Source organism: Dipteris shenzhenensis, chromosome 28 (genome assembly GCF_047967505.1).
Source record: "Dipteris shenzhenensis isolate YYH24624 ecotype China chromosome 28, Dip_SZ_1.0, whole genome shotgun sequence".
In the NCBI taxonomy this organism is placed as follows: domain Eukaryota; kingdom Viridiplantae; phylum Streptophyta; class Polypodiopsida; order Gleicheniales; family Dipteridaceae; genus Dipteris; species Dipteris shenzhenensis.
In genome coordinates this window covers 44,257,796-44,285,186 of record NC_141623.1, presented here as the reverse complement: position 1 = coordinate 44,285,186, position 27,391 = coordinate 44,257,796, and the positions used below count along the sequence as shown (strand labels likewise).

The following is a 27,391-nucleotide window of genomic DNA, read 5'->3' as shown; positions in this document are numbered from 1 at the left end:
AACGTACAAACACTGAAGAGAAAATCTTTTGAGCACTGTCAACGATGGACAGTTAGGGACCGAGTAAACTCGATGCGCCCTGGCCAAGCGTGGCTCAAGTGAGATTTTCCAAGGTGTCGTACACAAAATGTGACCTGCAGAAATGTCATTGAATACACTGCGGAAACAAGACCAATGTGGGCTCCCTGGCTCCACACTGCCTCAAGGCATACACTGCATAGACTTCCAGGAAAAAGCCCTTTGAAAATGTGACCCAAAAGCTGAGATTTGCACTCAGCAAAAGCATAAAAGCCCTTTGCAAAATCAAGGCATTTGACCTTCCCGAAACAAGATAACTGTGCAATCAACCACACACTGTGGTACTAGTCACCTTAAGCACGAGGGACACGAAGGTACTTGCTGTACCTTCAACACAGTTTTGAGAACTGAAAATGATCCGGGAATGAAGAGCAGAGTGCTCTCTCTCCTTTTCCTTCTTCTCCCAAAAAAAAAACTGCTGTACCTGTTGTACTTGTGCAGGGTACCAATGTACCTGTGTACTTGTGCAGGGTACCAATGTACCTGCTGTACCTGTGCAGGGTACAGATCCAAAAAGAAATCTCGAAATGCACTTCCCTGACACAGCTCCCTGACGCAGTCCGTACGGCGGCGGCCGTACAGTATGGCCGCCTGTACGGTGTCCGTACGGCGGTACGGACGGCCGTACGTCCGTACACGAAGGCTGTATTAGCATGTTTGCGCGCCCAGTACTGTGCTCTGCGTGCGCTAGTTGCACGCGGCCAGTGCTGTGCGGTGCTCGCACGCTGGTTGCGCCCGCGCAGCTAGCAGCAGCTAGCTGCTGCTGTTGCAGCTGCTGGCGTTGCTCCGCGCCGCCTTGCTTTGCCCGCACGCGCGCTGCCCCGATCTGCTGCCCCGCACTTCCCCGCACTGCTGCTCGAGCTGCTCCGTGTTGCTGCCCGCGCTGCCAGCTTGCTAGCCACTGAGGGCGCTGCTGAGGGCTCGAGGTCCAAGGGGATAGGTAGAGGTAGAGGGAGTGGGTAGACCGGAGTGGAGAGGGAGGGGTAGGCTCTGATACCAGTTGAGAGGGAAAGAACGAGGGAGAAGTACAACGGGGAGAGAGTGAGAGAGAGGGGAGACACAAAAGATGCGGGTGTGAAGTGATGAGCCACACCACAAACTCATAAGTTTTATTAGGATTAGTTTTTTCACCCTATGACTACAACCTTGACCCTTTGCCACTCTAGCAAGCCTAAAGCCTCGTCATCTTGGAGGTCTCTCGCTGTCTCGGGCTGAAGGTGGCCCCAAGCCCGACCTTGTATCTGCGGCGATAGGAATCAAGTGACTATCGTAAGACTTGAATCCTAACGGGCACCCCTATCCTCGAGAACTGTCCATACCAATGACGGGGAGCCGGGGAGCTGTGCAGCCCCTCCCACCTCGAAATTGGGATGGCCACATTAATCTTTGTCATGTGTGCTTGCACCTTGCAAGTGTGAGAGTGCCTACCCCCGTGCCTCCGCTTAAAAGGGAAGCAATCTCCAGGTCGCAAATGACTTGGCTGGACCACTATCCTCCCAACATGGGACCTTCTTGATGTTTTACCTTCGGATGCCAAATAAGCGGCTGTAGCTCAAACTTTTCAGAACATGTAGCCTGAATAAGTCCCCCAATCAAGAATTGCCAAACCCTAGGGAGAAGCCTCATCAGGAAGGAGCCCTTCCTTATGAGGGGAGCCTTTGAAAACAGTTGCCACTATCCCCCTTTACGAGGTATGTTACGGAGAATCCCTCGTTGAAGCAAGAGCTTCCAAGGTTCTAAGCCTGGGGTGAGATCACATACCACTAGCTTGTGTAGTAGAGCTTTTCTTTGCATCTCTAGATCAATGATGCCTAGCCCTCCTTCTGCGTGTGGCAAGATCACTATTTGCCAAGTGACCCTAGCTTTGGTGTTCCGCGTACCATCAAAGCGTGCCCATAAAAAGTTGCACACTAAGCGCCTTAGCCGACCCATGCATCCATTGTGAAAACACTAGCATGAGACTATGTACTAGGCTATGGCGAGGACGACCCGGTTGGCTACCAAGGCCCTAGCCCGCTGAGGACCGCTAAGGAGAGTTTGGATGCCACACACTCACTTTCTCTCCTTTCTAGATTAGAGATGCTTAGCCGCCTTCATTCACGAGGCAGTCAGACACCGCGAGCGTCTACTCCGATCATGGAGACATGAGAAGACCTCCTTGATAGACTCTTCTCAGAGCTCGATTACTGAGTTCTTCTTGCTAGACCATGCGGACCACGAGGCCCCGCCATGATTGTGACACAGAGCCAACGACACGACAGCTCAGACAGAGGGTTGATGCATAGATTACACTTAGGGATATTCCTTCCTTGTTCATAGTTGGGGCTCCACCAACAGGGGTTACTGTAGCCCTTATCAAACGTAGAGCTATGACCAAGAGACGACATAGGATGTCCGCGGGCAGCCGCCAGCTCTCTATCTCTGACTCTATTTTCAGTTTTCTGATTTTTGTGCTTGCTGTTTTGAACTAGCAAATGAGGACATTTGGTGTGTTTCAAGGGGGGGGTCTATCATCATGGGGGCATGGATTTCTAATTTTTAGGAATTTATGGCGACTGACCTGGCCTCCAACTGATTAAATCTGTAAAGGACACTTCAGTGCAATTAATTCCATGGGCCGATCTGAGGGTTAAAAATTCAGTGACTTGCAGGGCAAGTAAGGGCAGCTATTTTGGGCTCAAGTGGATTGGGGTTAAGTCAGGGCTGGTTCAGCTTTCTCTCAGTTCAGAATCTCGTTTTTCTTGCTTCCCATCTATCCACACACCTTCCGGGAGCCTGTTTGTCAGATCTGCCATCGCCCAGCAGCCCTGCCAGGTCAAGGACAGCCAAATCACATCTTCTAGAGGCTGCTACAGGAAATCGCAATTCATCAGGGCTGTTCCGGGAGCTGATTTCAGAAATCGCAATTCATCTAGGTGTTGCCAGGGCATGCGTTTCCAGTTTGCGTGCAGCTTCAGGCTGTTTCCCAGACAAGGCAATTCACTGCTTTGGGTGTTCACAGGGCTGTTCCAGGCAATTTCGCAGTTTGCAGGAGCTCCCTAGCTTGCTTTAAGATTTCGCAATTTGCCAAAGAGCTCTTCTGGCAAATCGCTTTTAGTTTTCCTCTGATCTGGGCTACTCTGTGGTCTCCCGCACTCCGCTTTCAGGTTTTTCTTCATCTGCCAGGCCAGCCAGGTACTTCTCGCAGTTGCGAATTGCACCAGGAGGCTTCCAGAGATGGCGATTCTCCTCCAGCAGGTTTTCCAGGGTTGTCTTTGTTGATTTTCATCTGCTAGGGCGCCAGAGATCTTACCAGGGAATCTTGTTTTTCCCTGCTTGCTATTTTTCCCGAGGTTTTCCGAGTTTTCCTTTTGGTTGATTGCTTTCCGGGAGCTTTTCTACTGCCTACCTTCAGATCCTTTTGCTTTGTGCAGCTGGCCTTCTGTTTGCCAGGAACAGCCAGGTGTGGTTTTTTTCCTGGCTTTTGTCTTACCAGGACTCCCTTGATGGATATTTGGAGTTACCAAGGTAGATAGGGCTGATTTCTTTCCTACCAGGACTCCCCTAGTGGGTATCAGAGCTGCCAGGTTAGAACTCTAAGCCAGATTCGTAAGAAGGGCTGCCATGGAATGTTGCACTTTACTGGGATGCCTTTTCTGTGGTTGCAGATCAGGACGGAAGTGCCTGTGAACAGATTATTTAGTTGGCTATCTGTGGATTGATGCATTGCAGTGCCATTCTTGTATTTGCATGCCTTCTAAATAAAAGATAAAGAAATACCGAACCGGGTGCTAAGTTAGGGCCAATTTGGTGTCTGGTGCAAGACGGGGGTGATCTAGCTCTTGAAGTTGATTTTGTTTGGTGTGGACATAGTTGCCAGGCGTTTCAAAAACGTCTCGTACGAAACGGGTTTCAAAAACATTTTAGAAGTTTCATATTTTTGTGAAACATTTCAATAAATTTCATACAAAAAATTAAAAAAATGATATTTTTTATAGCATAAAATGTACATGCATGTAAAGCACTTTGTATTTTTTCAAGGTACCTACAAGCTATGACTAAGACACCATTCAATAGCCATCCAAATTACTAAAAAATTCACAATAATTTACGGACCAAATTAATAAATAATAATGTCTAAGCCTCCAAGTCCTCAGCATTCTCCTCCTTAGCATCCTCATTCTCTGTACCAGTGGCTCAATCGTCATATATCTCTGAGTCATTGTATCATGTATGAATGTGGAGCTGCACTAGTACTAGCCCATCTCTAGAATCGAGTGATACAAGGAGGAGCCATGAGCTCCTCCTATATCATGGAGTAGATATTACTCTCTTCATGAGGGATCTTAGAAATCTATTAGCTCTTTGTAATGTCAATGTCATGTGGATTGACCTAGTGAGGCTCAATGAGGTTTTCTTCCTTTCCCATCAATCACATGCTAGAATGCAGAATACAAGTCTCTTTGATTGTGCCACCTAGCTTAAGAACTTTGGACTATGACTTACAACAAGTAAGCTTCAGCTTACAGGAGAGATGCCCCATTTCTTGGAACATGGCACTATTGGGAGATGACAAGGCCTACTCCAAGAGGGGTGGCCCACCTTTAGAGGTGATGTACTTTTGTATATCTGGATGGTAAGAAACAACATGATTTTCGAGAATGTAGTGGCCTATGATGGACAATAGTGTTGACAAGTGAAGGCTCTCATCATAAGGTTCACTCAGAGTTGGCGAGAACATATTGAATAACCAATAACCAACACCTATAAAGCAATACTTGTTGGCTGACCATCATAAGCCAATATATACAGAGTATGCACGTTGGACGAGATCGAGACGGAGGAGCATTTTCTATGTATCTGTTCAGCCTACCACGAGATCGGGGGACGATACGACTGTCTCCTTCAGGAGGGGCATGGCTTTGGTCCACTTTCATGTCTGATCCACTTCCATTACTAGATCTGCATTGGGCTCTATCTGCTTGAGATGCGACGACACAGAGAGGCGATATTGCGACGGATTAGAGAGCAGTAGGAGGCGATCGCACCGCAAGCTACTAAGATAGACTGATCACATAGACATGTCACAGATTACTATGCATTTGAGTCAGCTCCAGGACACAGTGGGGTAGAGGAGGAGGAGCTAGCTGATACGAGGGCAGCATGGATCATTAGAGAAAGCCGACATGACACTCCCGAGGGAGGGGTATAGAGATCACACCAGACACTTAGAGGGACTAGAGCACATACGATCGAGGCTCGGCCTGGCCCAGCCCTCCTGAGAGGGGACTGCCAAAGACGAGGTGTCACCCTTGACATAGCCCACCGGATCTAGAGATCGAGGAGACCATGTCCTTCGCCACAGCGCGATGCAGATCCTAGATATCCTCGTAGGTCACCAGAGAGTCACCATGATGCCGGGGCTTTGGTTCTAAGCCCGAGCTTTCAGTTTGCATTTGAGTTTTGAGTTTTGTTTGAGCTATTAAGCTCTGTAGTTTTAGGTTATCATAGTACTTAGCAAGGGTCCTAGCGCGCCCTTTGTTTCAGCCCTTCGAGGCTTCTATGAGCTTTTTTCTGCTTGGTGTACTTTGTCCCATAGGCCCGCGAGGCCTCCCGAGGACGTTAATACTTATTTGTTTCTTTGTTCTCTCTCTCTCTCTCTCTCTCTCTCTCTCTCTCTCCCCTCCTGCTACCTATTGCATACGCCCTCTCTCCTCCCTACTCACACACACACTCTCTCTCCCTCTCTCTCCCGCTCCGTTCGTCCCTCCTCTCCCGCTCTTGTGTCTTTTCCCGCTCCTGCTCCTCCTGTCTGCTATAGTAACATCAGCACACCACACCAACAAGGGGCGGCACCCAAGATAAGGTTGTGGCGGCGGCGGCGTCAGTAGCAGCCCGTTTCGAGGTCGAGGGCGTGCAGGAGGGGGTAGTCCTCTTCTCTTTTCACTGGTCATCAACCTAGGGGAGGCACAAGAACAACCTATCTTTAGCCTCTAGGCTGACCCGGGCTCAGTCTGGGGTGTTAGATACAACAAAAGGCCACAGTTGGTAACCAAAGTCCAAGACATGGTTACCAATGAGGTCAAATCGATCAAAGAGGAAGTCTCAGCAACAATGGACAACAAAATCAACAAAATTGAAGTATATGGAGAGGTACAAGAGCAGGAAAAAAGGGCTGCTAATGCTTGATGTCTACACGTTGGAGGACTACCTGAAGATTGGCATGAAGGGAGCCTGGCAGAAAAATTTGATAATATCATAGCAGCAACCCCTCAGATTGAGTGGGACTTAAAGGACATAACCATTGTGGCTCCTATTGGGACACAAGCTAAAGAGGTGCTCAATGATAGGAAAGCAAGAATCAAGATTCTTATGCAAACAAATAAGTTGAGAGGTACCAAGGTATGGATATCAGAGGAGCTCACCCCAATTGAGCTCAAGATGAAGTCCACAGAATTGAACAAAGTGAAGGACGCTCACAAAGAAGCGAAATGGGCTGTCTACAGAGATGGAAAAGCACTTATCAAAGACTTTACATCCAAACCTATGGACTCTCGATCTTAAACTGGTGTAATACAGGCTGGAGAGGAGCAGATGCCAAGATTATTGACATATACATGCCAATTCTATCAATCTAACATTTTCACAGTTTTTTTCAAAATAGAAAAAGGGTGTATTTGTTAGCTTGACAAGATATGCGTATTTGAGAACATTTTTTCATTGAGTAAGGGCATTTATTAGCACCGACCTAAGCTGCTGACTACTGCAACGAGAAGTGCAAACTAAAATGAAATTGTTTGTAAAATCAACTCTTCTGGTATGATCCATTACTTAAGTGAAGTGTGCTCCGTTGGCTCCAAAGACTGCAGTACATTCAACTAGAGTAGCTGCCTCCAGGAAGAGATCCCTGGTGTATTGGATGTAGCAGTACTTCTGCACTGGGGGTATCGAAATTTCAAGACATAATGGACTTAGTATATTAAGTCAAATCATAACATTACATATAAGAACCTTAGTATATAGGTTTTTCCAACTGTTATATGTTGCTTGAGAGATTTTATATTTTAATCGTCTGTAGGAGACTTGGCTAATTTAAAGTGGTTTTACAACATACTCACATCTATATTGGGTTCCACACAGGTTGCTGGAAGAGCTTTGAAGGACTCTGAGCACATTTCAACAAAAATTGATGAGTTACAAGCCACATTCTCGCCATCATCGATGCTGAGGTGACCTTTGTGAACTGCTGCTTCTTTTCTTCAAACTGTTCTGGCTAAGGGAGCACCTTATTTTGGTTCAGAATAAATCCACTTTATGACCTTCTTCCATGAATTTCTATCCTATCGATTATGTCTCATGTTTTCCAGCAGAGCTGACTGAAAATTTTACCATCTCATTTTTTTTGATGTGGTCATTAGGGTCAATCTCACATTCTCTTTGGCTTGTTTACACTTGGGTTTAGTGGATCCCAAGATCTGAAGTCTTGTGATGGTTTATGTGACAATATAATGCAGTTATGATGTTGTGGTAGATGTAATACCAGAGGTGAAGTGGGCTTCAGAAAATGCTTATAAGGGCTTGAAGGTTGTGGTAGAGATAGATGATGAAGCTTCGATTGAAAAAGCTGCCGAAGCAGAACTTAGATCTCGACACAAGGATCTAGGGTCACTTCGGATCATCGAGAACAGGGGGATTCATGTATTCACAAGTCTCTGTAACTAAGTCTTGTTCTTGCTTTGCCGAATTTGCTTTGCATCCACCTTGTTCTATCTTAACAAGCTACAGCTCTGAAGAACATGGCTGCAGATATGCTCAGCTTGTTTACATAAATTCACATCTATACATCACAGGTCGGAGATGTTGCAGTACTTGATGTCTCTGCGAAGCGTATCAATGAAGATGGAACTGAAGGGGATAAGATTCTATCAGCAGAACAAAAAGGTACCACTGCCTAACTTTGTACTGAGCAGATAGGTTGCGGCCTAGAGTACATTCAACCTTTGCCGAAACACTTATTTACTCCAAGGCTGCCAATTCTCACACATAATACATTGATACTGATAGGTTGTGGCCTACCATACATTTTACCTTTGCTGAAACTTCATTTACTTCAAGGCTGTCAATTTTCACACGTAATGCATTGCTACTGATGTAGGGTGAAATTGACTTTCTCACTATTCATGCATAATTGTTTTCTAGTGAGGCTGGTGCACATATATCAGAAAAAGTGTTGAGGTTATGGCTAACTTGTGCTGCTGCTTGTTAAATCAACATATACCTGTGTATATACTCAAAAATTTATGACTTCGCAAGCCATCTTGAGTTTGCTTGGTCTGACCAGCCGGTATGTATGGCAGCCCTTGTTGGGGGCCTGACATGTCAGAGATATAGTGGAGCGCCTGCAGATCCTCATGCTCTCACGGATGATCCAGGAGAAACCGTCTGTACCACATCACATCATTCAGGCTGAGTTTGGTGCTTCTCCACTCCAGCTAGATGCAGCCTTTCAGACCATCACATATCTACACCAGGTTAGATCATATGGGGACTGCACATCAGGGAGACAGAGGTTGCCATGGTTGGCTCTCGATTCCTCCATGAGGTTGGCAGCAGAGGGAGACGAGCAATGCTGGTATGCACGGACTCATAGATGGTTTGTGAGACTAGGGTTCCACATCGATAGGATACCTCCTTTTTAGTACAGTTTAGATGCCCCTCCCGTACTCCCACCCACCATCCCGATTGGGCCACACACCAACCAGGTCATTCGAGAGGATCTCCTGCAGCTACACACCTTTAGGCGACCTGGTTGGAGCCGAGGGAGCTCCCAGTGAAGCTGAGTTTCTACAGAGATTACTGTCTTCGTATTTCGGAGGAGGGATTCATCACACCACCGAGGTACACTGAGCTTCATATGCCTCACTCACTACGGATCTCCATCGGACAGTTTCGGGTATCATCACATCGCCTCCGCATAGAGAGTGGCAGAGCAGAGGGGATTCCTAGGGAGCATCGCTTATGCATATTGTGCGACTGTCAGGAGGTTGAGTCGGAGGAGCATTTTATTTTCAGGTGCCTAGTGTACTACGAGATCCGAGGTAGCTACCACTGCCTCTTCACTGCCTCTTCAGAGACGGCTCCGGGCTCCTTTCCAGATTCCTTGCCTACCCAGATCAGAGATGCCTCGCGTCCTTCATTCACGAGGGGGTCCGACACAGAGAGTACTTACTCAGGTGACGAGGCTTGGCCACATCATCAGACACCTCTCAGAGCAGGATCAAAGAGTTCTTCCCATCGAGTGACATTGATCGCCAGTCTCTAGTCGCAGACGTGACAGAGACCTTGACCTGATGACCGTAGCACGACACACGAGACATCGAGGGGAGACACAGATCACTGTGGGGGATCTCTCGTCATTGTTTAGACCCGGGATACGTCCCATGGGAGTCATGGTGGCTCTGGTCTTGTGTTGAGCCTCGTCCAGGAGATCGAGACGCACGGCACACCTTGACGGGCGCCAGCGTTCCATCATCGGCTATGCACCAGCCAGGGCGACATGACATACGGAGGATTCCGCTCCGCTCTAGTCCTTTTCTTTTCTTTTTATGATCAAACTTAGGGTTCAACACAGGTGATGATGCTCGTTTCAGTAGCTCCACCCTTATTGTGATTTGTATCAGGTTTTCTTTTGTGGGGATAATAGATGCCCCTTGTGAGATTCAAGTTGTCTTGAATCTGTTTCTTAGGCACTTGATAAGATCTAGTTTGAGAATTTGATGGTGTGCTGCAACATAACTATTGATTAGCGTATCTTATTTGACCCCTTCCTCCCGCAAATCACGTCATGTCCACGATGCTTTTCAGTACATTCTCTCATTACGTAATCTGATTTGTTGGTGTTCTGTGCCTTTGTGATGTTTAACAACACGGAGGGGCTCGCCTAGTGTACAGATGTTGCCTAGGCTTACACACTTACTTTTGGAACTTGCAAGTTTCCTGAAAATTTAACAATAGGCCAGGATTTCGCTGAAGTTAAGGTAAGTGCCTTGTGGTTGGATTGTGAGCGGAGGGGAAGGGGGGAAGAGAGGTGAAAGAAAGAAAGAAAGAAAGTTTATTAAAATCTTCGAAAGACCGATGGGTCTATGAGATTGTGAGAATCTTGATACAAACGATTATCCACACCAATGCAGAATGTAAAAAGCTAGCATCCTCATCCTCATCCTCATCCTCATCAGCTCATCCAGGTGGATGAGACAACGGAAGCATGAAGTCGGCAATAGAGTGCTGTTGGTTGCTTGTGGGCGTGGTCTTGTGTCGTCTCTTGGAGGGCTATAGTGACCCCTATTGGTCAAGCCCCGACTCTGAACAAAGAGGGGATATCCCCAAGTGTAATCTGTGCGTCAACCCTCTGTTTGAGTTGTCGTGTCGCTGGCTTTGGATCTTGATCATGTTGGGGCCTCGTAGTATGGGGGTCTGTTTGGAAGAGCTCCGTGATCAAGCTCTTTGAAGGGTCTACCAAGGAGGAGGTCTGCTCTGAAGTAGACGCTCGCGGTGCCTGACTGTTTCATGGATGAAAGGCGCCAAGTATCTCTGGCCCAGAATTGTCTCTGAAGAGGCAGTAGAAGCGTCCTCGGATCTTATAGTGGACTAGGCACCTGAAAATGAAATGCTCCTACGACTCCACCTCCTGTATGTCACATAATGTGCATATGTGCCTCTCCCGGGGTAGACCCTCTGCCTTGCCACTCTCAATGCGCAGTCTATGTGAAGAAACTTGAAACTGCCCATAGAGATCCTCAGTGAGTGGGGTAAGTGGATTTGCATGTATCCTGGTGGGTCAATGAAACCCTCCTCTGTGATATGTAAACAATGATCCTTGTAGAAGCTGAGCTTTGCTGGAAGCTCGCTCGGTCCCAACCAGGTCCGGAATGTGTGTAGCTTTGTAAGAGATCCCCGTGGATGATCTAGTTGACCTCATGTGACAAGAGAGGAGAGAACGGCGCGTCAATGCTGTACTGAAAGGGAGGGAGTCTGTCCATGTGGAGCCCCAATATCTCAAACCATATCTCTGTGCGTGCATACGAGCATCTCTGGTCACCTGATGCTGATAGTGCCATAGAAGAGAACAATGCTAGCCATGGTAATCTGTTGCACCCAGGAGTGCAATCCTCGTACCCCCTGACCTGGTGTCACGGGGGCATGAAATTCTAAGTACTTTAATGTACTACAAGACCGTGACAACTTTGATTTTAAAAGTCCAAGCGTGGGCTTAATAATGTGTAATTAAACGCGGCATGGTGCCTAGCACATAAGCGTAGTTAATCCCTAGGCCCAAAGGCATTCCAAGGAATTAAAAGAGTGGTGGTTGGGAAATGATGACGTGGCATTTTTAATGGGCCCCCTAGAGGGCCATGTACCTTCAGTGGCCCCCCTAGAGTTCCAGGTGGCTCTAGTGCCTTCTACATGCTCCTTTGCCATTCCTAGACCTTCTTGGGCCTTCTAAACTTCACATGTGTTGTTTTCTCTCTCATCTTCTCCCTTTGTTGAGATTTTGGACTGGTTTTTCAGCCTCCTTCAGTTGAATTCCGTTTTTCTTCATAACTCCTCACCCGTTTGGATTCCTCGACTTCCGTTTGGCCCGATGGCTTCCCCTCTGCTTCCCCTTCGTAGTGATATGCTTTTCCCTCCATGCGTTTGGTAGAACGGGCATAGCTGAGCACTTCTTTTGCTGGTCGAATTTGCAAAAGTGGCTTTTTCTGGACCTTTTTGCTTCTACCGCATCCTGCAAAGCTACAGCTTTCTGTTGAATTTCGAGTGGTCCCATGCGCTGGTTGCTGGTTTTTCTCAGTTTTGGAGGACTTTCCGGCGATGAAACTTCTCCAAAACCTTCTCAATGCATTTCTCTTTGAAGCACGCTTCTTTTGAGCCCAAGAACTCCCATTTCTTCGCGACAGAAGTGCTTCTTTTCACATTTTTCAGTGGAATTCTTGCTGGTCGGCTTTTGTAAATGCTCTTTCTTCGTGCCTTTGCACTCCTCTTTGGCTGAGAATGCAATTGGGCATTGGCTACTATGTCCTCTTGGCGATTTTGGACTTGGTTCGAGTTTTCAGGGCTTGGTAAGTTGTGATTTTGCTGCTGCAATTTCTTTTTGCCATAAGCTATTGGTTGGTCTCGTGTGCCGCCTCTTTCTTGGCTCACAGGTGCCCAGGTAGTGCTACATGAGTCATTCTTTGGTTGGGTACTTTGCTGATTTTATTTTGGAGCTTTGAAAAGCTTTGTGAATGCCATCTGGAAACCACTCAAAGAGAGTGCAGCTGGGGTGCAGTGTGATTACATCTGGACAGCCAATGGAATTGCACTCGGAAAAGAGAATGCCTTTGGGTTGAGCCTATGGATTAAGTGCACTTATGTGCTGGTGTTCTATGCTTGAAAGCCTTGCGGAGGCTTAGTGAATTGGGGCTGCGTGCTCAGTTGCAGGGAAGGTCTCCCAGATGCAACTTGTAATCATTTCACTGTGAAATATAAAGAAATACCGAAAGGGGCGCCATGATGTTTGGGGCCAATCGGGTGCACTTGTCTATGTTTGTTGAGCAGGGGCATTCTAGCCTCCATCCCTTTTTCAGTGGTTTTGTTTGTGAACAAATGGGTAAATGCCAAATGGTGATCATGCAATGGTTAGTGGTTGTGATATATGCTTTGTGAGCTGTAAATAAGTGCTGAAGTGATTAAAGGTTTAGTTCCACTGCCCTCTGAGTGATTAGAGGCGGGTTTCATTGGTTCCATTGCCGGGACACCACACACTCTTTCTCAAGAGGTGGGCCTCGGTAGTTTGGTGGAAGGATATCTTTGCTGCACTTTTTGACAGCTGAATATTACAATCATAAACATGGTGAGTATCCATGAGCAAGAGAGCTCCACAACTCCTCAAAGGAGAAGGCAGGAAAGCCTTATGATCCAGCTAGTGTACAGTTGCAGGGAGCACAACAAATGCTTTGAGCGGGCCACACATGAAGCTACAACTGAGCTCAACGGTGATACTAGTTCTAGAAGTGAGTCAGATGATGCTACTATGTCGAATGCACAGCTTGCAAGTGCAGTGACTGCTTTGACTCAGTTGGCTCAAAATTTGGCTCAGATTGTGCAAACAAATGCCAAGAAGAAGAAGAAATCAAGAAAGCACAAGCACGGAAAGAGTGAGTACACACATGCATCAGCTTCTCATGGCGGACCGCACACTCATGCATCAGTTTCCCATGAGGGACAGCCATAAAAAATGACTCAGAAAGTGACTTCCAAGAGAGAGGAATCACCCAAAAGAGCACTTGAGAAAGAGGTACAAAAAGTACAGCCAGTGCAACAGTATGAGCAGCCAGCACAAGGCCTTGGTTTGGGTACTTCTACTCCTCAAAATAATAATGTGCAGTCCATAAATGTGGCTCAACCACCTCAGCCATATTTGAGGCAGCAACCTGAATATTTTGGTACAGATTCTATCTTTGATGCTATGTTGATTTCACCGCCAATTGGGGATAGAAAGCAAGCCACTGCATATGCTCCCATGCCTAATGTTCCGCCAAGCATGGCTCTCCCTAGTGAAGGGAATGCTGCAAATATACAGCCATCTTTGGGACAGCCAATATCAAATGTATATAAAGAATTTAAGGATGGTGGTTCTCATGTCAAGTTTGATACATATAATGGAGTACAGGACAGGTACAAAGCCCTCACATTCCTTCAACAGTTTGATGCTGCATTTCTTGGGGGTTTGTTTACAGAAGCATCCAAGATGAGGAAGGTCGCCACATTTTTGAAAGGCAATGCACTTAAGTGGTACACCAACCTTATGCTTCATGGAGATGCACCTACTACTTGGCTGGAATTTAAGCAAGTGTTCTCTTCTACTTGGCTTACTCCAACTTTTGAAGTTGAAGTACTTTCACACTGGCATGACTTGTCATACAAACTTTGCAAGAATCTTGATGATTACACCCAGAGGTTTTGGGATGTTTTGCTGCCATTGAGCTCTTACAAGGCATGTTTCTTTGAAAGAGTAAATAGAGAGGTATTGTTGTGGATTGCCTAGTGAGCTACGTGATTATTGCATCAAAACCAAGGTGGGTTCTATGACTCAATTAATTGAGAATGCAAGGACATCATATGCATGGATGCAGGAGAAGAATTTGGGCTTTATGGACAGCAAGAAAGAAGACAACAAATGGGATGCCAAACACCAAGATAAGGACATTAAATCTGAAAATAAAAATTATGGCAAACGACCGTTTCAAAAGGGAGGAAAAGCCCAATTCAAAGCTGGTCAAAGGTGTGGACAGCCTAATAAACAGCCCCGTACCAAGTTATCTGATGAAGAGAAAAAATCACTCATGGAGCAAAACAAATGTTTTATATGCAAAGGAGAGGGACACCGCTCTTATGATTGCCCATTCAAGAAAAGAGACAAGTCAGATGATGATAAGAATGGTGATAAACAGGCTGATCGGAAGGGCAAAAGGCCTATACCTTCCGCAGGACTTCTTCCAGATGTGATTGGGAGTTTGCCACATGCACATGATGAAGAGGAAACGAAAAAGACTGAGATGTGCAGAGCATGGGGAAAAATCAGAAATAAGAATTGTTTGTTTTTCTTTGATTCTGGGGCAAAGGCGAATTTCATAACTCCTGATATGGCAGGAAGGCTTGGCATCAAGCCTGAGGAAATGGGGCCATCCGGCATGTGTGATATGGCCAACCCTGAACTCAACACACCTGTCACTCCTATCATTGGCAAGTTGAGGATGCATATCCAAGGATATCAGGATGCAGAGGACTTCTACATTATGCCTTTGCCAGAGTGTGATGCTTTGCTTGGGATGCCTTGGATGTACAGGGTGGGGGCTGATGTGCAGATGAGAAACAAGAAGATTTCTTTAACTCATAGAGGCAAAAATCATGTACTTGATGTAAAGTTGAAAGGGGAGTCCATCCCTGTAGTTTCAGCTTCTTGTATTTCCAATGTAATAAAGCGTCATATTTCAGCGTACTTGATTTTTGTCAAAGAGGACAGCCAACCAGTTCAGGAAGGCTCTACTCTTTCTGCTTTAGATAGAGAAAGGGCTGCTTTTATTTCAGATTTTCAGGATTGTTTCTTAGATGCACTTCCTCAAGAATTACCTCCTAGGAGGACCGAGGATCATCAAATTGATATAATTCCAGGATGCTCACCGCCTAATATACCTCCCTATCGTGTCACTAAGGCACAACAGGAAGAGATAATGTCACAAGTGAAGGAACTCTTGGAAAAGGAAATAATACAGCCAAGTAATTGTCCTTACTGTTCCCCTGTGTTGCTTGTGCAAAAGAAGGATGGCAGTTGGAGGATGTGTATTGATTATAAGGCTTTGAATAAAGTCACAATTAAGAACCGTTTTCCAATTCCACGCATTGATGATATATTGGATCGGTTGGAAGGTTCCTCAATGTTCAGTCGTAATGACCTTAAAAGTGGATACCATCTTATAAGGATACAGCTTGAAGATGTCTACAAGACTGCCTTCCGCACTTCATTTGGCTTATATGAGTTCCTTGTGATGTCTTTTGGTTTGACTAATGCGCCACTTTCAATAGAATGATGGAAAAAATTTTTAGAGCACACAGAAAGTTTGTGGGCACTTTCTTCGATGACATCATTGTGTTCTCTAAAAATGAGCAGGAGCACAGGAAACACCTCACTATTGTGTTTCAAGAGTTGAAAAGACACAAGCTATTAATAAACACCAAGAAAAGTGAGTTCTTTATGCATGAGATTCATTTTCTCGGTGATATAGTGTCAAAGGATGGAGTCAAGATGGATCTTGCAAAAGTTGAGGCCATAAGGAGTTGGCCAATTTTGAAAAATCTGCATGAAGTCAGAAGCTTTCTTGGGTTGTGTTCATACTATCGGAGGTTTATAAAGTACTTTGCAGAAATTGCTTCTCCCTTGCATGCTTTACAAAAGAAAGCTGTACGGTTTCGGTGGGGACCAAAGGAAAATGCAGCTTTTGAAGACTTGAAGCAAAAGTTGTGTTCTGAACCCGTTATTATCTTGCCAGATCTTGCAAAACCCTTTGCTGTAACTTGTGATGCATGTGGGAACAGCATAGGAGGCACTTTGATGCAGGATGGTAGAGTGGTTGCATATGAGAGTAGAGTTCTCAAAGATTTAGATTTAGATGCTCGTTGGGGAGAGACTAAAATGAAAATGTTTAGACTTCACAAGCAGTTGTAGCTTGAATGAAGAGATTTTGGACTACCTTTTGATTAGCCTTCTCCTTTAGTGCTAGCCTTCATCATGGCTGAGTCTGCCCTTCACCTCCGGAGTGCCGACAGAAACTCAGTACGAAGACTTTGTATAAATGGATGCTCAAGTATGTGTGGGTGTGTGGATTTGTATGTGTGAGAGCATATTTTTATACTATGGTCTACACCCACTGTTGGGCGCTGATGACGTCAGTGGGGATGTCATAGTAGCTAGTCCCTGCTATGCATGATGGAGTTTATGGTTTTCAACCTTGTGAGTGGCTATCATGAGATTGAAACTGCACTATGTTGTGTTTTTAGAGGATGAGTTTGGGAATGTTCCTGGATTCATCTAGGTATATAGAGTTCTCAAAGATGCTGAATTGTACTTGCAGACATACGAGAAGGAAATGTTAGCAGTGATACATGCTTTGACCACATGGAAACATTACCTTCTTGGAGCTGATTTTTATGTGCAAACAGATCATCAGTCACTTAGATATTTTCTCACGCAGAGAAAATTATCTGAAAAGCACATGAGATGGGCTAACTTCCTCTCAATGTTTCATTTTCAAATTGTACATGTGCCGGGTAACAAAAATGTCGTGGCTGATGCACTTTCCAGGAAACCACAGCCTGAAGCAGTCTCCAAGAAACCCAGTGTTTCAGCAGTGAGCATTGCTTACAACAATGTGTTAGATGTGATGAAAGATCAATATGTTAATGATGTTGATTTTTCAACTATTTATGATCAGCTTTCTGATGGTCATAGGCATGATCACTATATGTTGAAAGAGGGTTTCATTTTGATGCATGGACGACTCTGTGTCGCTGATCACATGCGACAGAAAGTCATAATAGAAAGTCAGGCTCCTCCATGTGCAGGACATAGGGGAATTACAGCAACAATTACAGCAATGGAGCAATACTTTTATTGGCCATCTTTGAGGAAAGATGAAACCGGCCTCTTATCACTCAGAGGGCAGTGGAACTAAACCTTTAATCACTTCAGCACTTCTTTACAGCTCACAAAGCATATATCACAACCATTAACCATTGCATGATCACCATTTGGCATTTACCCATTTGTTCACAAACAAAACCATTGAAAAAGGGATGGATGCTAGAATGCCCCTGCTCAACAAACATAGACAAGTGCACCTGATTGGCACCAAACACCGTGGCGCTCCTTTCGGTATTTCTTTATATTTCACAGTGAAATGATTACAAGTTGCATCTGGGAGACCTTCCCTGCAACTGAGCACGCAGCCCTAATTCACTAAGCCTTCGCAAGGCTTTCAAGCTTAGAACACCATTACATAAGTGCACTTAACCCATAGGCTCAACCCAAAGGCATTCTCTTTTCCGAGTGCAATTCCATTGGCTGTCCAGATGCAATCACAGCTGCACTCTCTTTGAGTGGTTTCCAGATGGCATTCACAAAGCTTTTCAAAGCTCCAAAATAAAATCAGCAAAGTACCCAACCAAAGAATGACTCATGTAGCACTGCCTGGGCACCTGTGAGCCAAGAAAGAGGCGGCACACGAGGCCAACCAATAGCTTATGGCAAAAAGAAATTGCAGTAGCAAAATCACAACTCACCAAGCCCTGAAAACTCGAACCAAGTCCTCAATCGCCAAGAGGACATAGTAGCCAATGCCCAATTGCATTCTCAGCCAAAGAGGAGTGCAAAGGCATGAAGAAAGAGCATTTACAAGAGCCGACCAGCAAGAATTCCACTGAAAAATGAGAAAAGAAGCACTTCTGTCGTGAAGAAATGGGAGTTCTTGGGCTCAAAAGAAGTGTGCTTCAGAGAGGAATGCATTGAGAAGGTTTTGGAGAAGTTTCATCGCCGGAAAGTCCTCCAAAACTGAGAAAAACCAGTCAACCAGCACGTCGGACTACTCGAAATTCAACAGAAAGCTGTAGCTTTGCAAGAGGAGAGGCCCAGGAGGCGGTAGAAGCAAAAAGGTCCAGAAAAAGCCACTTTTGCAAATTCGACCAGGAAAAGAAGTGCTCAGCTCTGCCCGTTCTACCAAACGCATGGAGGGAAAAGCATATCACTACGAAGGGGAGGCAGAGGGGAAGCCATCGGGCCAAACGGAAGTCCAGGAATCCAAACGGGTGAGGAGTTATGAAGAAAAACGGAATTCAACTGAAGGAGGCTGAAAAACCAGTCCAAAATCTCAACAAAGGGAGAAGATGAGAGAGAAAACCACACATGTGAAGTTTAGAAGGCCCAAGAAGGTCCAGGAATGGCAAAGGAGCATGTAGAAGGCACTAGAGCCACCTGGAACTCTAGGGGGGCCACTGAAGGTACATGGTCCTCTAGGGGGCCCATTAAAAATGCCACATCATCATTTCCCAACAACCACTCTTTTAATTCCTTGGAATGCCTTTGGGCCTAGGGATTAATTACGCTTATGTGCTAGGCATTATGCCGCGTTTAATTACACATTATGAAGCCCACGCTTGGACTTTTAAAACCAAAGTTGTCACGGTCTTGTAGTACATTAAAGTACTTAGAATTTTACGCCCCCGTGACAACAGATGTGGAAGAATATGTGAGAACATGCATGATTTGTCAGAAAGTAAAGTTTGACAGGCAGAAGGCACTTGGGTTGTTACACCCTTTGCCAATTCCGGATAGACCATGGCAAGGCATAGCTATGGATTTTGTGTTTTATTTTCCATGTACTCCTACTGGACATGATGGATTGTGGACAATAATTTGCAGGTTTAGCAAACAAGCCCACTTTGTGCCAGTAAGAAAGAAAATTACAGCAGATCAAATGGCCAAATTGTTTCTGCAGCATGTCTTCAAGTATCATGGGATGCCTGAATCCATAATCAATGATAGAGATTCGAGGATGACTAGCCTCTTTTGGAGAGGGCTGTTGGAAAATATGGGCACTATGCTGAATTTTTGCTCATCTTTTCACCCTCAGTATGATGGACAATCGGAGCAGGAAAACTCTACCATCTTGGATATGTTTAAATGCTATGTCTCAGACCACAAAAGCAAATGGGACCATTATTTGCCTTTGCTAGAATATGCTTACAATAATACGGTGCATACATCCACAGCCATATTTTCACTGTCTTTGTATACTATAGCTGCGGCTTTCTTGTATACTCTTTTATGCTATATTTCGTACTCACTCCTATGTTTTGGGGCAGCAAATTGTGGTTTGCTGTTTCAAGAGAGGGGTATGTCACGGGGGCGTGAAATTCTAAATACTTTAATGTACTACAAGACCGTGACAACTTTGGTTTTAAAAGTCCAAGCGTGGGCTTCATAATGTGTAATTAAACGCGGCATAATGCCTAGCACATAAGCGTAATTAATCCCTAGGCCCAAAGGCATTCCAAGGAATTAAAAGAGTGGTTGTTGGGAAATGATGACGTGGCATTTTTAATGGGCCCCCTAGAGGGCCATGTACCTTCAGTGGCCCCCCTAGAGTTCCAGGTGGCTCTAGTGCCTTCTACATGCTCCTTTGCCATTCCTGGGTCTTCTAAACTTCACATGTGTGGTTTTCTCTCTCATCTTCTCCCTTTGTTGAGATTTTGGACTGGTTTTTCAGCCTCCTTCAGCTGAATTCCGTTTTTCTTTATAACTCCTCACCTGTTTGGATTTCTCGACTTCCGTTTGGATTCCTCGACTTCCCCTCTACCTCCCCTTCATAGTGATATGCTTTTCCCTCCGTGCATTTGGTAGAACGGGCAGAGCTGAGCACTTCTTTTGCTGGTCGAATTTGCAAAAGTGGCTTTTTCTGGACCTTTTTGCTTCTACCGCCTCTTGGGCCTCTCCTCTTGCAAAGCTACAGCTTTCTGTTGAATTTCGAGTGGTCCCACGCGCTGGTTGACTGGTTTTTCTCAGTTTTGGAGGACTTTTCGGCGATGAAACTTTTCCAAAACCTTCTCAATGCATTTCTCTCTGAAGCACGCTTCTTTTGAGCCCAAGAACTCCCATTTCTTCGCGACAGAAGTGCTTCTTTTCTCATTTTTCAGTGGAATTCTTGCTGGTCATCTCTTGTAAATGCTCTTTCTTCATGCCTTTGCACTCCTCTTTGGTTGAGAATGCAATTGGGCATTGGCTACTATGTCCTCTTGGCGATTGAGGACTTGGTTCGAGTTTTCAGGGCTTGGTAAGTTGTGATTTTGCTGCTGCAATTTCTTTTTGCCATAAGCTATTGGTTGGTCTCGTGTGCCGCCTCTTTCTTGGCTCACAGGTGCCCAGGCAGTGCTACATGAGTCATTCTTTGGTTGGGTACTTTGCTGATTTTATTTTGGAGCTTTGAAAAGCTTTGTGAATGCCATCTGGAAACCACTCAAAGAGAGTGCAGCTGTGATTGCATCTGGACAGCCAATGGAATTGCACTTGGAAAAGAGAATGCCTTTGGGTTGAGCCTATGGATTAAGTGCACTTATGTGATGGTGTTCTATGCTTGAAAGCCTTGCGAAGGCTTAGTGAATTGGGGCTGCATGCTCAGTTGCAGGGAAGGGCTACCAGATGCAACTTGTAATCATTTCACTGTGAAATATAAAGAAATACCGAAAGGGGCGCCACGGTGTTTGGGGCCAATCGGGTGCACTTGTCTATGTTTGTTGAGCAGGGGCATTCTAGCCTCCATCCCTTTTTCAGTGGTTTTGTTTGTGAACAAATGGGTAAATGCCAAATGGTGATCATGCAATGGTTAATGGTTGTGATATATGCTTTGTGAGCTGTAAATAAGTGCTGAAGTGATTAAAGGTTTAGTTCCACTGCCCTCTGAGTGATTAGAGGCCGGTTTCACCTGGTATAGGTAGGTGATAACCTGAAATAATGCATCCAGCTGTAGTGGGGATGACCCAAACTCAGCTTGAATAATTTGGTGAGGGACAGACGGCTGACCGCGGATCATCCCTGATAGCATGAGAACCTGTAGTCGCTTCACACGAGCCCACTCTATATCTGACAGATCCGGCACCCAACAAGGGCTGCCGTACATCCCTGTTGGACGAACCAAGGAGTCAAACAACAATCCCTGTTAGAAATGACCCAACTGAGGGTACGCACAGGGAAGACTGATAGTAATGCCCAGGAAGGAGCTCACATAGTGTGGTGTCGGGTGTGGAATCACAGACTTCTTAACTTAATGTGCATAGATGTGCAAGCCAGTAAATAGACAATGCTCAGAAACAAATATAGAAGCAACTCTTTATATTTCTGTCCGTCCACAAAGTAGGACAGGATACAATACCAAAAGGTTCTCCTACTAGATGTCAAGCACTTCTAGATCTCTGAGCCCGCGTGCTCCACCTCGAGCAAATGTAGACTCTCCGTCTAGAGTGATCCTCTCCACCTTGCTGTCTGGAAACCAGCCTAGGTGGGCAGCCCTCTGAGTGAGCTAAGTCTGCAGGTCTCCAGCCAAGTTCACCTCTAGGATGAGGCCAACTGCTGCTGCTAGTGCTGCTCTTTTCTGCTCCTCAAAAGCTGTTCCAGATGATATGGAATGAGGGCATGGAAGCCCTCCTTTTATAGCCCCCAAGGGCTGCAGACAAAAACCAACCAGCCTGGCCCAATCTGGCCGACCAGACTGGACGACCTGGTCTGTCACAAACTGACTTGGTTGGCTGGCCCAACCAGCCCTATAAAAGGGTCTTTGGCAGCCCCTTTTGGGCTGCTGCCTTTGCCCATTACTGCGCCTATTGCAGGCCTGTTTGCAGGCCTTATGCCTGCCCATTTATTGCGCCAAGCAGGCCGCCATAGCCAGAGGCTGTTCCGTCCTTCTGTCAGGCCTGATGCAGGCCCCGAGCCTGCCCATATCCTCTGCCAGACAGTTCGCCACATGGCTGCCTCCAGCCTGCTCATTTGCTGCCTCTTCTGCAGGTCCATGGCCTGCCCTTTGCCTTGACAGCTGCCCACATGGCAGCTCATGTGCTGCCCATGTGGTAGCCCTAATATCTCCAGGTCTACCTCCCCCATGCTCTCCTCATATGGGGGCTTACAGATGGGGAGGTAACCATTCCAACAATCCAGGATTGAGGCAAGGAGAGCAGCGGGTATACCTAGAGAGCAGCGGATCTGCACGCTATGTACGCTGGGGGCGGTTGAGATAGAGGAGCATTTTCTATGTGTTTGCCCAGGCTACTCCGAGATTCGGGGATGCTACCACTGTCTCTACCTAGAGGGGAGTGGTTTTGGTCCTTTGTCACGACTGATCCATTTCCACGACCAGGTCTGTATCGGGCTTTATCTGATGGAGATGCTTCTACGACAAATCAGAGAGCAGTAGGGGATGGTCAGACCACTACAGGACATAGAGGGTGACCGGGCACAACGGCACGTCACATACTTCTATACATAAGAGTCAGCCCTCGGACACAGTGGAGTGGAGGAAGAGGAGCTAGCCGATATGAGAGCAGTCTGGATGAGCAATCGGCACAGTACCACCGAGAGAGGGGCGTAGAGGCCACATGTGCGACAGAGAGCCCCCAGAGTACACTCTATTGAGGTTCGACCTATCACAGCTTTCCTCAAGGGAGATTGACAGAGACGAGGGGTCACTCTAGACATAGCCTAGAGAGTCCAGAGAGCGAGGAGACCGTATCCCCCACCACAGCGCGAGACAGCTCGATAGATGCAAATAGAGACATCTTCGCGGCTCACTAGAGAGCCATCGCTGTACCAGGCTTCGGTTTGTCCCAGCGCCTGGATAGATTGATTGATATGGCCCACTCTGCAGCCATAGTTGACTTTTTTTGTCTATGATAATGATTATGATTATGATTCTGTTAGCATAGACTAGTACTCAGCAAGGGTCCTAGCGTACCCTTTGCTTCAGCCCACTAAGGCTTGTAGGAGTTCGCTTTTCTGTGCACTTTCTCTCATAATCCCGTGAGGTCTCCCGTGGACGTTAATATATCTTTCTTTCTCTCTCTCTTGTTAGAAATGACCCAACAGAGGGCACGCACAGCGGAAGACTGATAGTAATGCCCAAGAGCTCACACAGTGTGATGTGGGGTGTGGAATCACAAACTTCTTAACTTATGTGCATAAAATAGATGTGCAGACTCATCAATAGACAATGAACCAGCCAAATAGAGAAACCACCAAAATAATATATTTCCGTCCAAAGCTATGGACCCAATACAAAAGAAATAGATCCAAAGTCCCACCAATGGTGTGGTCCTCTGATCTTACCACAAGGTACTTCTCCTATCTGCTGGCTATCTCTAGACTCGAGCCCACGTGCTCCACCTCGAGCGTCTGTAGACTTTCCGTTCAGAACGATCCTCTCCATCGTGCTGTCTGGAAACCAGCCTAGGTGGGCTGCCACTCAAGCTCAGTCTGCAGCTCCTTCAGGGTCACCTTCACCTCTTGTGGATAGGCCCAAGGCTTGCCTTCTTGCTGCTCCTATCTGCTGTCAAAGGGCTGCTCGAGAGAATATGATATGAGGCCAAGGGCCTCTGCTTTTATAGGCCCCCAAGGGGCTGGCAAAAAACCGACCAGTCAAGCTGCCTATGGCCAACCCAAACAGGCCGATGCTCTCCTCATATGGGGGCTTACAGATGGGGAGGTGACCTTTCCAACATCTCTCTCTCTCTCTCTCTCTCTCTCTCTCTCTCTGTGGCTACCCCCTCCCTACCCCCTACTCCCTCTCGCTACCCCCTCCCTACCCCCTACTCCCTCCCTCTCTCGCTACCTTTTGCTCCCTCTCACTACCCCCTCCCTACCCCCTACTCCCTCTCTCCCCGCCACTGCTGGGAGGCATCTTGCACCTCGCACAGCTCCTAGGAGTTGGCGCGACTGAGGCACCTGCCCCCTAATGAGCTGCTGCTGCCGCCGACCCCCTCCCGCTACCCCCTCCGCTACCCCTGCTATCCCCCCTAGCTACCCCATCCGCTACCCCTGCTATCCCCCCGCTACCCCCTCGCTAACCCCCTCCGCTACCTCCCGCTACCCCCTCCGCTACCTACCTCCACGCTAACCCCTCCACTAACCCCCCCGCTACCTCGTTTGCCCCCCCCCCCCCCCCCCCCCACCCTCTCTCTACCCCCCGCTACCCCTCTCGCTACCCCCTCCGCTACCCCTCTCTACCCCCCGCTACCTCCTCCGCTAACCCCCTCCGTACCCCCTCGCCCCTCCTCAGCCCCCTTTTTTTTTTCTTCCAAAAAAAAAAAAAAACAGCAGCTTCGACCTCTTGCAGTCCCTTCTTTGCCCCCATAATGAAGGGAACAGGGGGATGAGGATAGGAGACTAGGCGGGAGACCCCTCGATCCAAATCTGCATACGCGTGGAGATGGGGAAGGGGAACGGTGACAAGGCCCACCCAAAGCCCATGCCGCTCACCACATCCTCGACCTCTATGGTTACCACCACTATTTCACCACCATCATCCGCCTCATCATCTATGCGACCTCTCTCCTCCCCCTCTCTTGCATCATCATCACAGGTCTCCTCTCCAGTAGCCTCACCAATGGCCCCACCAGCCACGGCTTCACATTACTTTCCCCTCGTATCACCTCTACCTCTCAGTCAGCCACCCTTCATCACCTCGTCCGGCCTCGCTACTCCTACATATCACTCCCCTGCCCAGATCATGATGTCCCCACCCTTAGTATAACCTCAGCAGCCCACCTTCATTCCAACCCCTCTCGAGATCCAGTTTCCACCTGGACCAGGACATCTTAGGCCCCCGCCAAATGCTTGGGACTCCCTATTAGCTAAGATACATAGCATTCGGGCCCGTCAGGCAGAGCTGACACTTTACACCCAGGAGCAGGCCCGATACACCCAGGAGTAGGCCCGCATTATACATGAGTAGGGCACCCTTATCCAGGGACTTAGACACAACATCACACAGCTTCGAGAGGAGCTCGGGACCCTCAGAGCAGCGCCTGGAGGGACCTCGGTCACAGAGATGGAGGCACAAATAGCCACGATACAGTCGGCTATAGCAAAGACGACTAGATGGGTGGACGTGGCGAAATGGGAGCCTGCAAAGGCAATCGTTTCAGTCGCCATACAGGAGCAGCAGCAGAGGGCTTCGAAGGCCCTCAACATCCGGATACGAGGGATCACGCGAGATAGCACCAGCATCACTACGACGCCCATGGAGGAGGCGATCACCTTTGTGACCACCACCATGGGGGTCCCCGACCATGGCATAGAGGGAGCATGGCGTGTTGGGAGAGATCCCAACCGAGAGTAGCCCCTAGTCATTCGCTTCAGAGATTCACATGCTTGACTAGCGACACTCCGATGTCGAGCCTTTCTACGAGAGCATCCCACCCTGTCCATGGACGAGAATTTGACACCACTACAGATTGAGGAGCGACGAGTTCTTTTGCAACAGCGGGATGTTGCCCGCAAGGAGGGAAAATGGGCCGTGGTCCGAGATGGTAGGTTGTTGACCGGCACCCGTCGGGCTCCCACCCGTACTCCCTAGGGGGACGGGGCCTATGAGACTCAGTTTTTCGAGACCCTAGACTGCACCATTTGGAACTGTAATGGTACCTTATGGTCAGACCTAGGGAACTTCTCGGAGTCTGATACAGGATGAGACATAGTCTTTTACACGGAGACACACCAGAGCCAAGAGTATCCACTACCGATAGTCAGTGGCTACACATGGGAGTCAGCCTTCAGGGATGAGACGAGGGATACAGGAGGAGTCTGAGGATTAGGTGGGGTCGCAATGTTGTACAGGTCTTCCCTCGCTGGAGCCATCTCCATTGAGAGGAAGGATGCAGACTCCCGATTCATGTGGATCTGGATCCGACGCACAGACACCCGTGACCTTTTCATAGCAATATGCTACTTCCCGCCAGACACATCCCACTTCGCTAGAGTGCACGAGAAGAGGGTGAGACATCGCCATATGCACCCTTACATTAGGATATCCCAGACCTTTCAGCCCGCGGGGAAGTTCTTCTTGTTGGGGACTTCAATGCCAGGATGAGTACGCGACAGGCACCACTCTTGGACTTCCGAGACGACTCTATCATGCTACCATACATGGACCTAGACGGAGCAGGTATGACCAAGACCTCATCGGACCGACACGGGCCTGTTACACCATATGGACACGCGCTCCTTGATTTGGGCAGGATGCATGATCTCATCATCTACAACGGGCTCGACCTATGGCCCTCCTCAGGTGGTTTTACTTGCTTCCCACACGGGGGGGACACTAGTGTAGTAGATTACATCATGGGATCCCCTACCTTCACTTCATGTATCACCGACTTCACCGTAGCACCACTCCCTCCAGGAGCTGATCACACATACCTATTCTTCACTATCGCCACCCCACGCTTAGCCACACCACACACACCACATAAGAAGCACGACACCTATCACGACATACACTTTCATCACAGTGTCTCATCAGCCTACTCTGGACGCCTAAACAGAATCCTAACCTACATCGATCACATACCACTCATATGTAGGAATATAAAAGCAAGAACTAGAAACTAGAAAACTAGAAGTAAAATAAGAACAAGATTGAAAGACAAAGAAGTACCTTGAGAAGAGTGTTGACAAGACACAAGCTAGATAGATAGATTGCAATGATGTGACCCATGAATATATGGGCCAAAGTACAAGACATAAAACAAGAGTGCTTATGGGATAATTGTAGAGGTGCCACATGGCACACACTCAAGACACAAAGACTAGACTAGACTAGACTAGACTAGACTAGACTAATGTAGACTAGGCAAATAGTACACTTAGTGTGCACTTATCTCCAACACCCTCCTTAAGTGGACACTAGGAGGAAGACAGAAAGAGAAGACTAGAAGACAGACATAAAGACTGATAGACTGAGAGACAAGATAGAAGATGTGACAGACAAAGATCCTGAGACACCCCTCCTCAAGTGATATCCTCATATGGGTCCACAAGGGTAGGGACAAGATGGAACAAAACACAGTCAGATTGATAGACAAGTAGACAGACATACAAGACCTTGGAGACATTCCCAAGAGAGAGATCCAAAAGCAGAATGAGTAAGACACTAGAACCCCTTGACCTACATCATCGGTGGTCAAAGTGGTAGACAAGAAATAT

The 27,391-nt window shown here is 47.1% G+C and overlaps 1 protein-coding gene across 2 annotated transcripts in view; it reads left to right on the top strand.

Annotated features, from left to right (window-relative positions):
* The window catches only part of LOC147883604 (trigger factor type chaperone family protein), an 83,903-nt gene that overhangs the window by 8,402 nt on the left and 48,110 nt on the right, over window positions 1-27,391 (top strand). For both annotated transcript variants that reach the window (XM_087399610.1, XM_087399609.1), the window contains exons 4-6: window positions 7,198-7,286; window positions 7,572-7,755; window positions 7,908-7,998. In XM_087399610.1, the coding sequence (XP_087255736.1) occupies window positions 7,198-7,286; window positions 7,572-7,755; window positions 7,908-7,998 (364 nt within the window). The remainder of the gene's footprint in view (window positions 1-7,197; window positions 7,287-7,571; window positions 7,756-7,907; window positions 7,999-27,391) is intronic.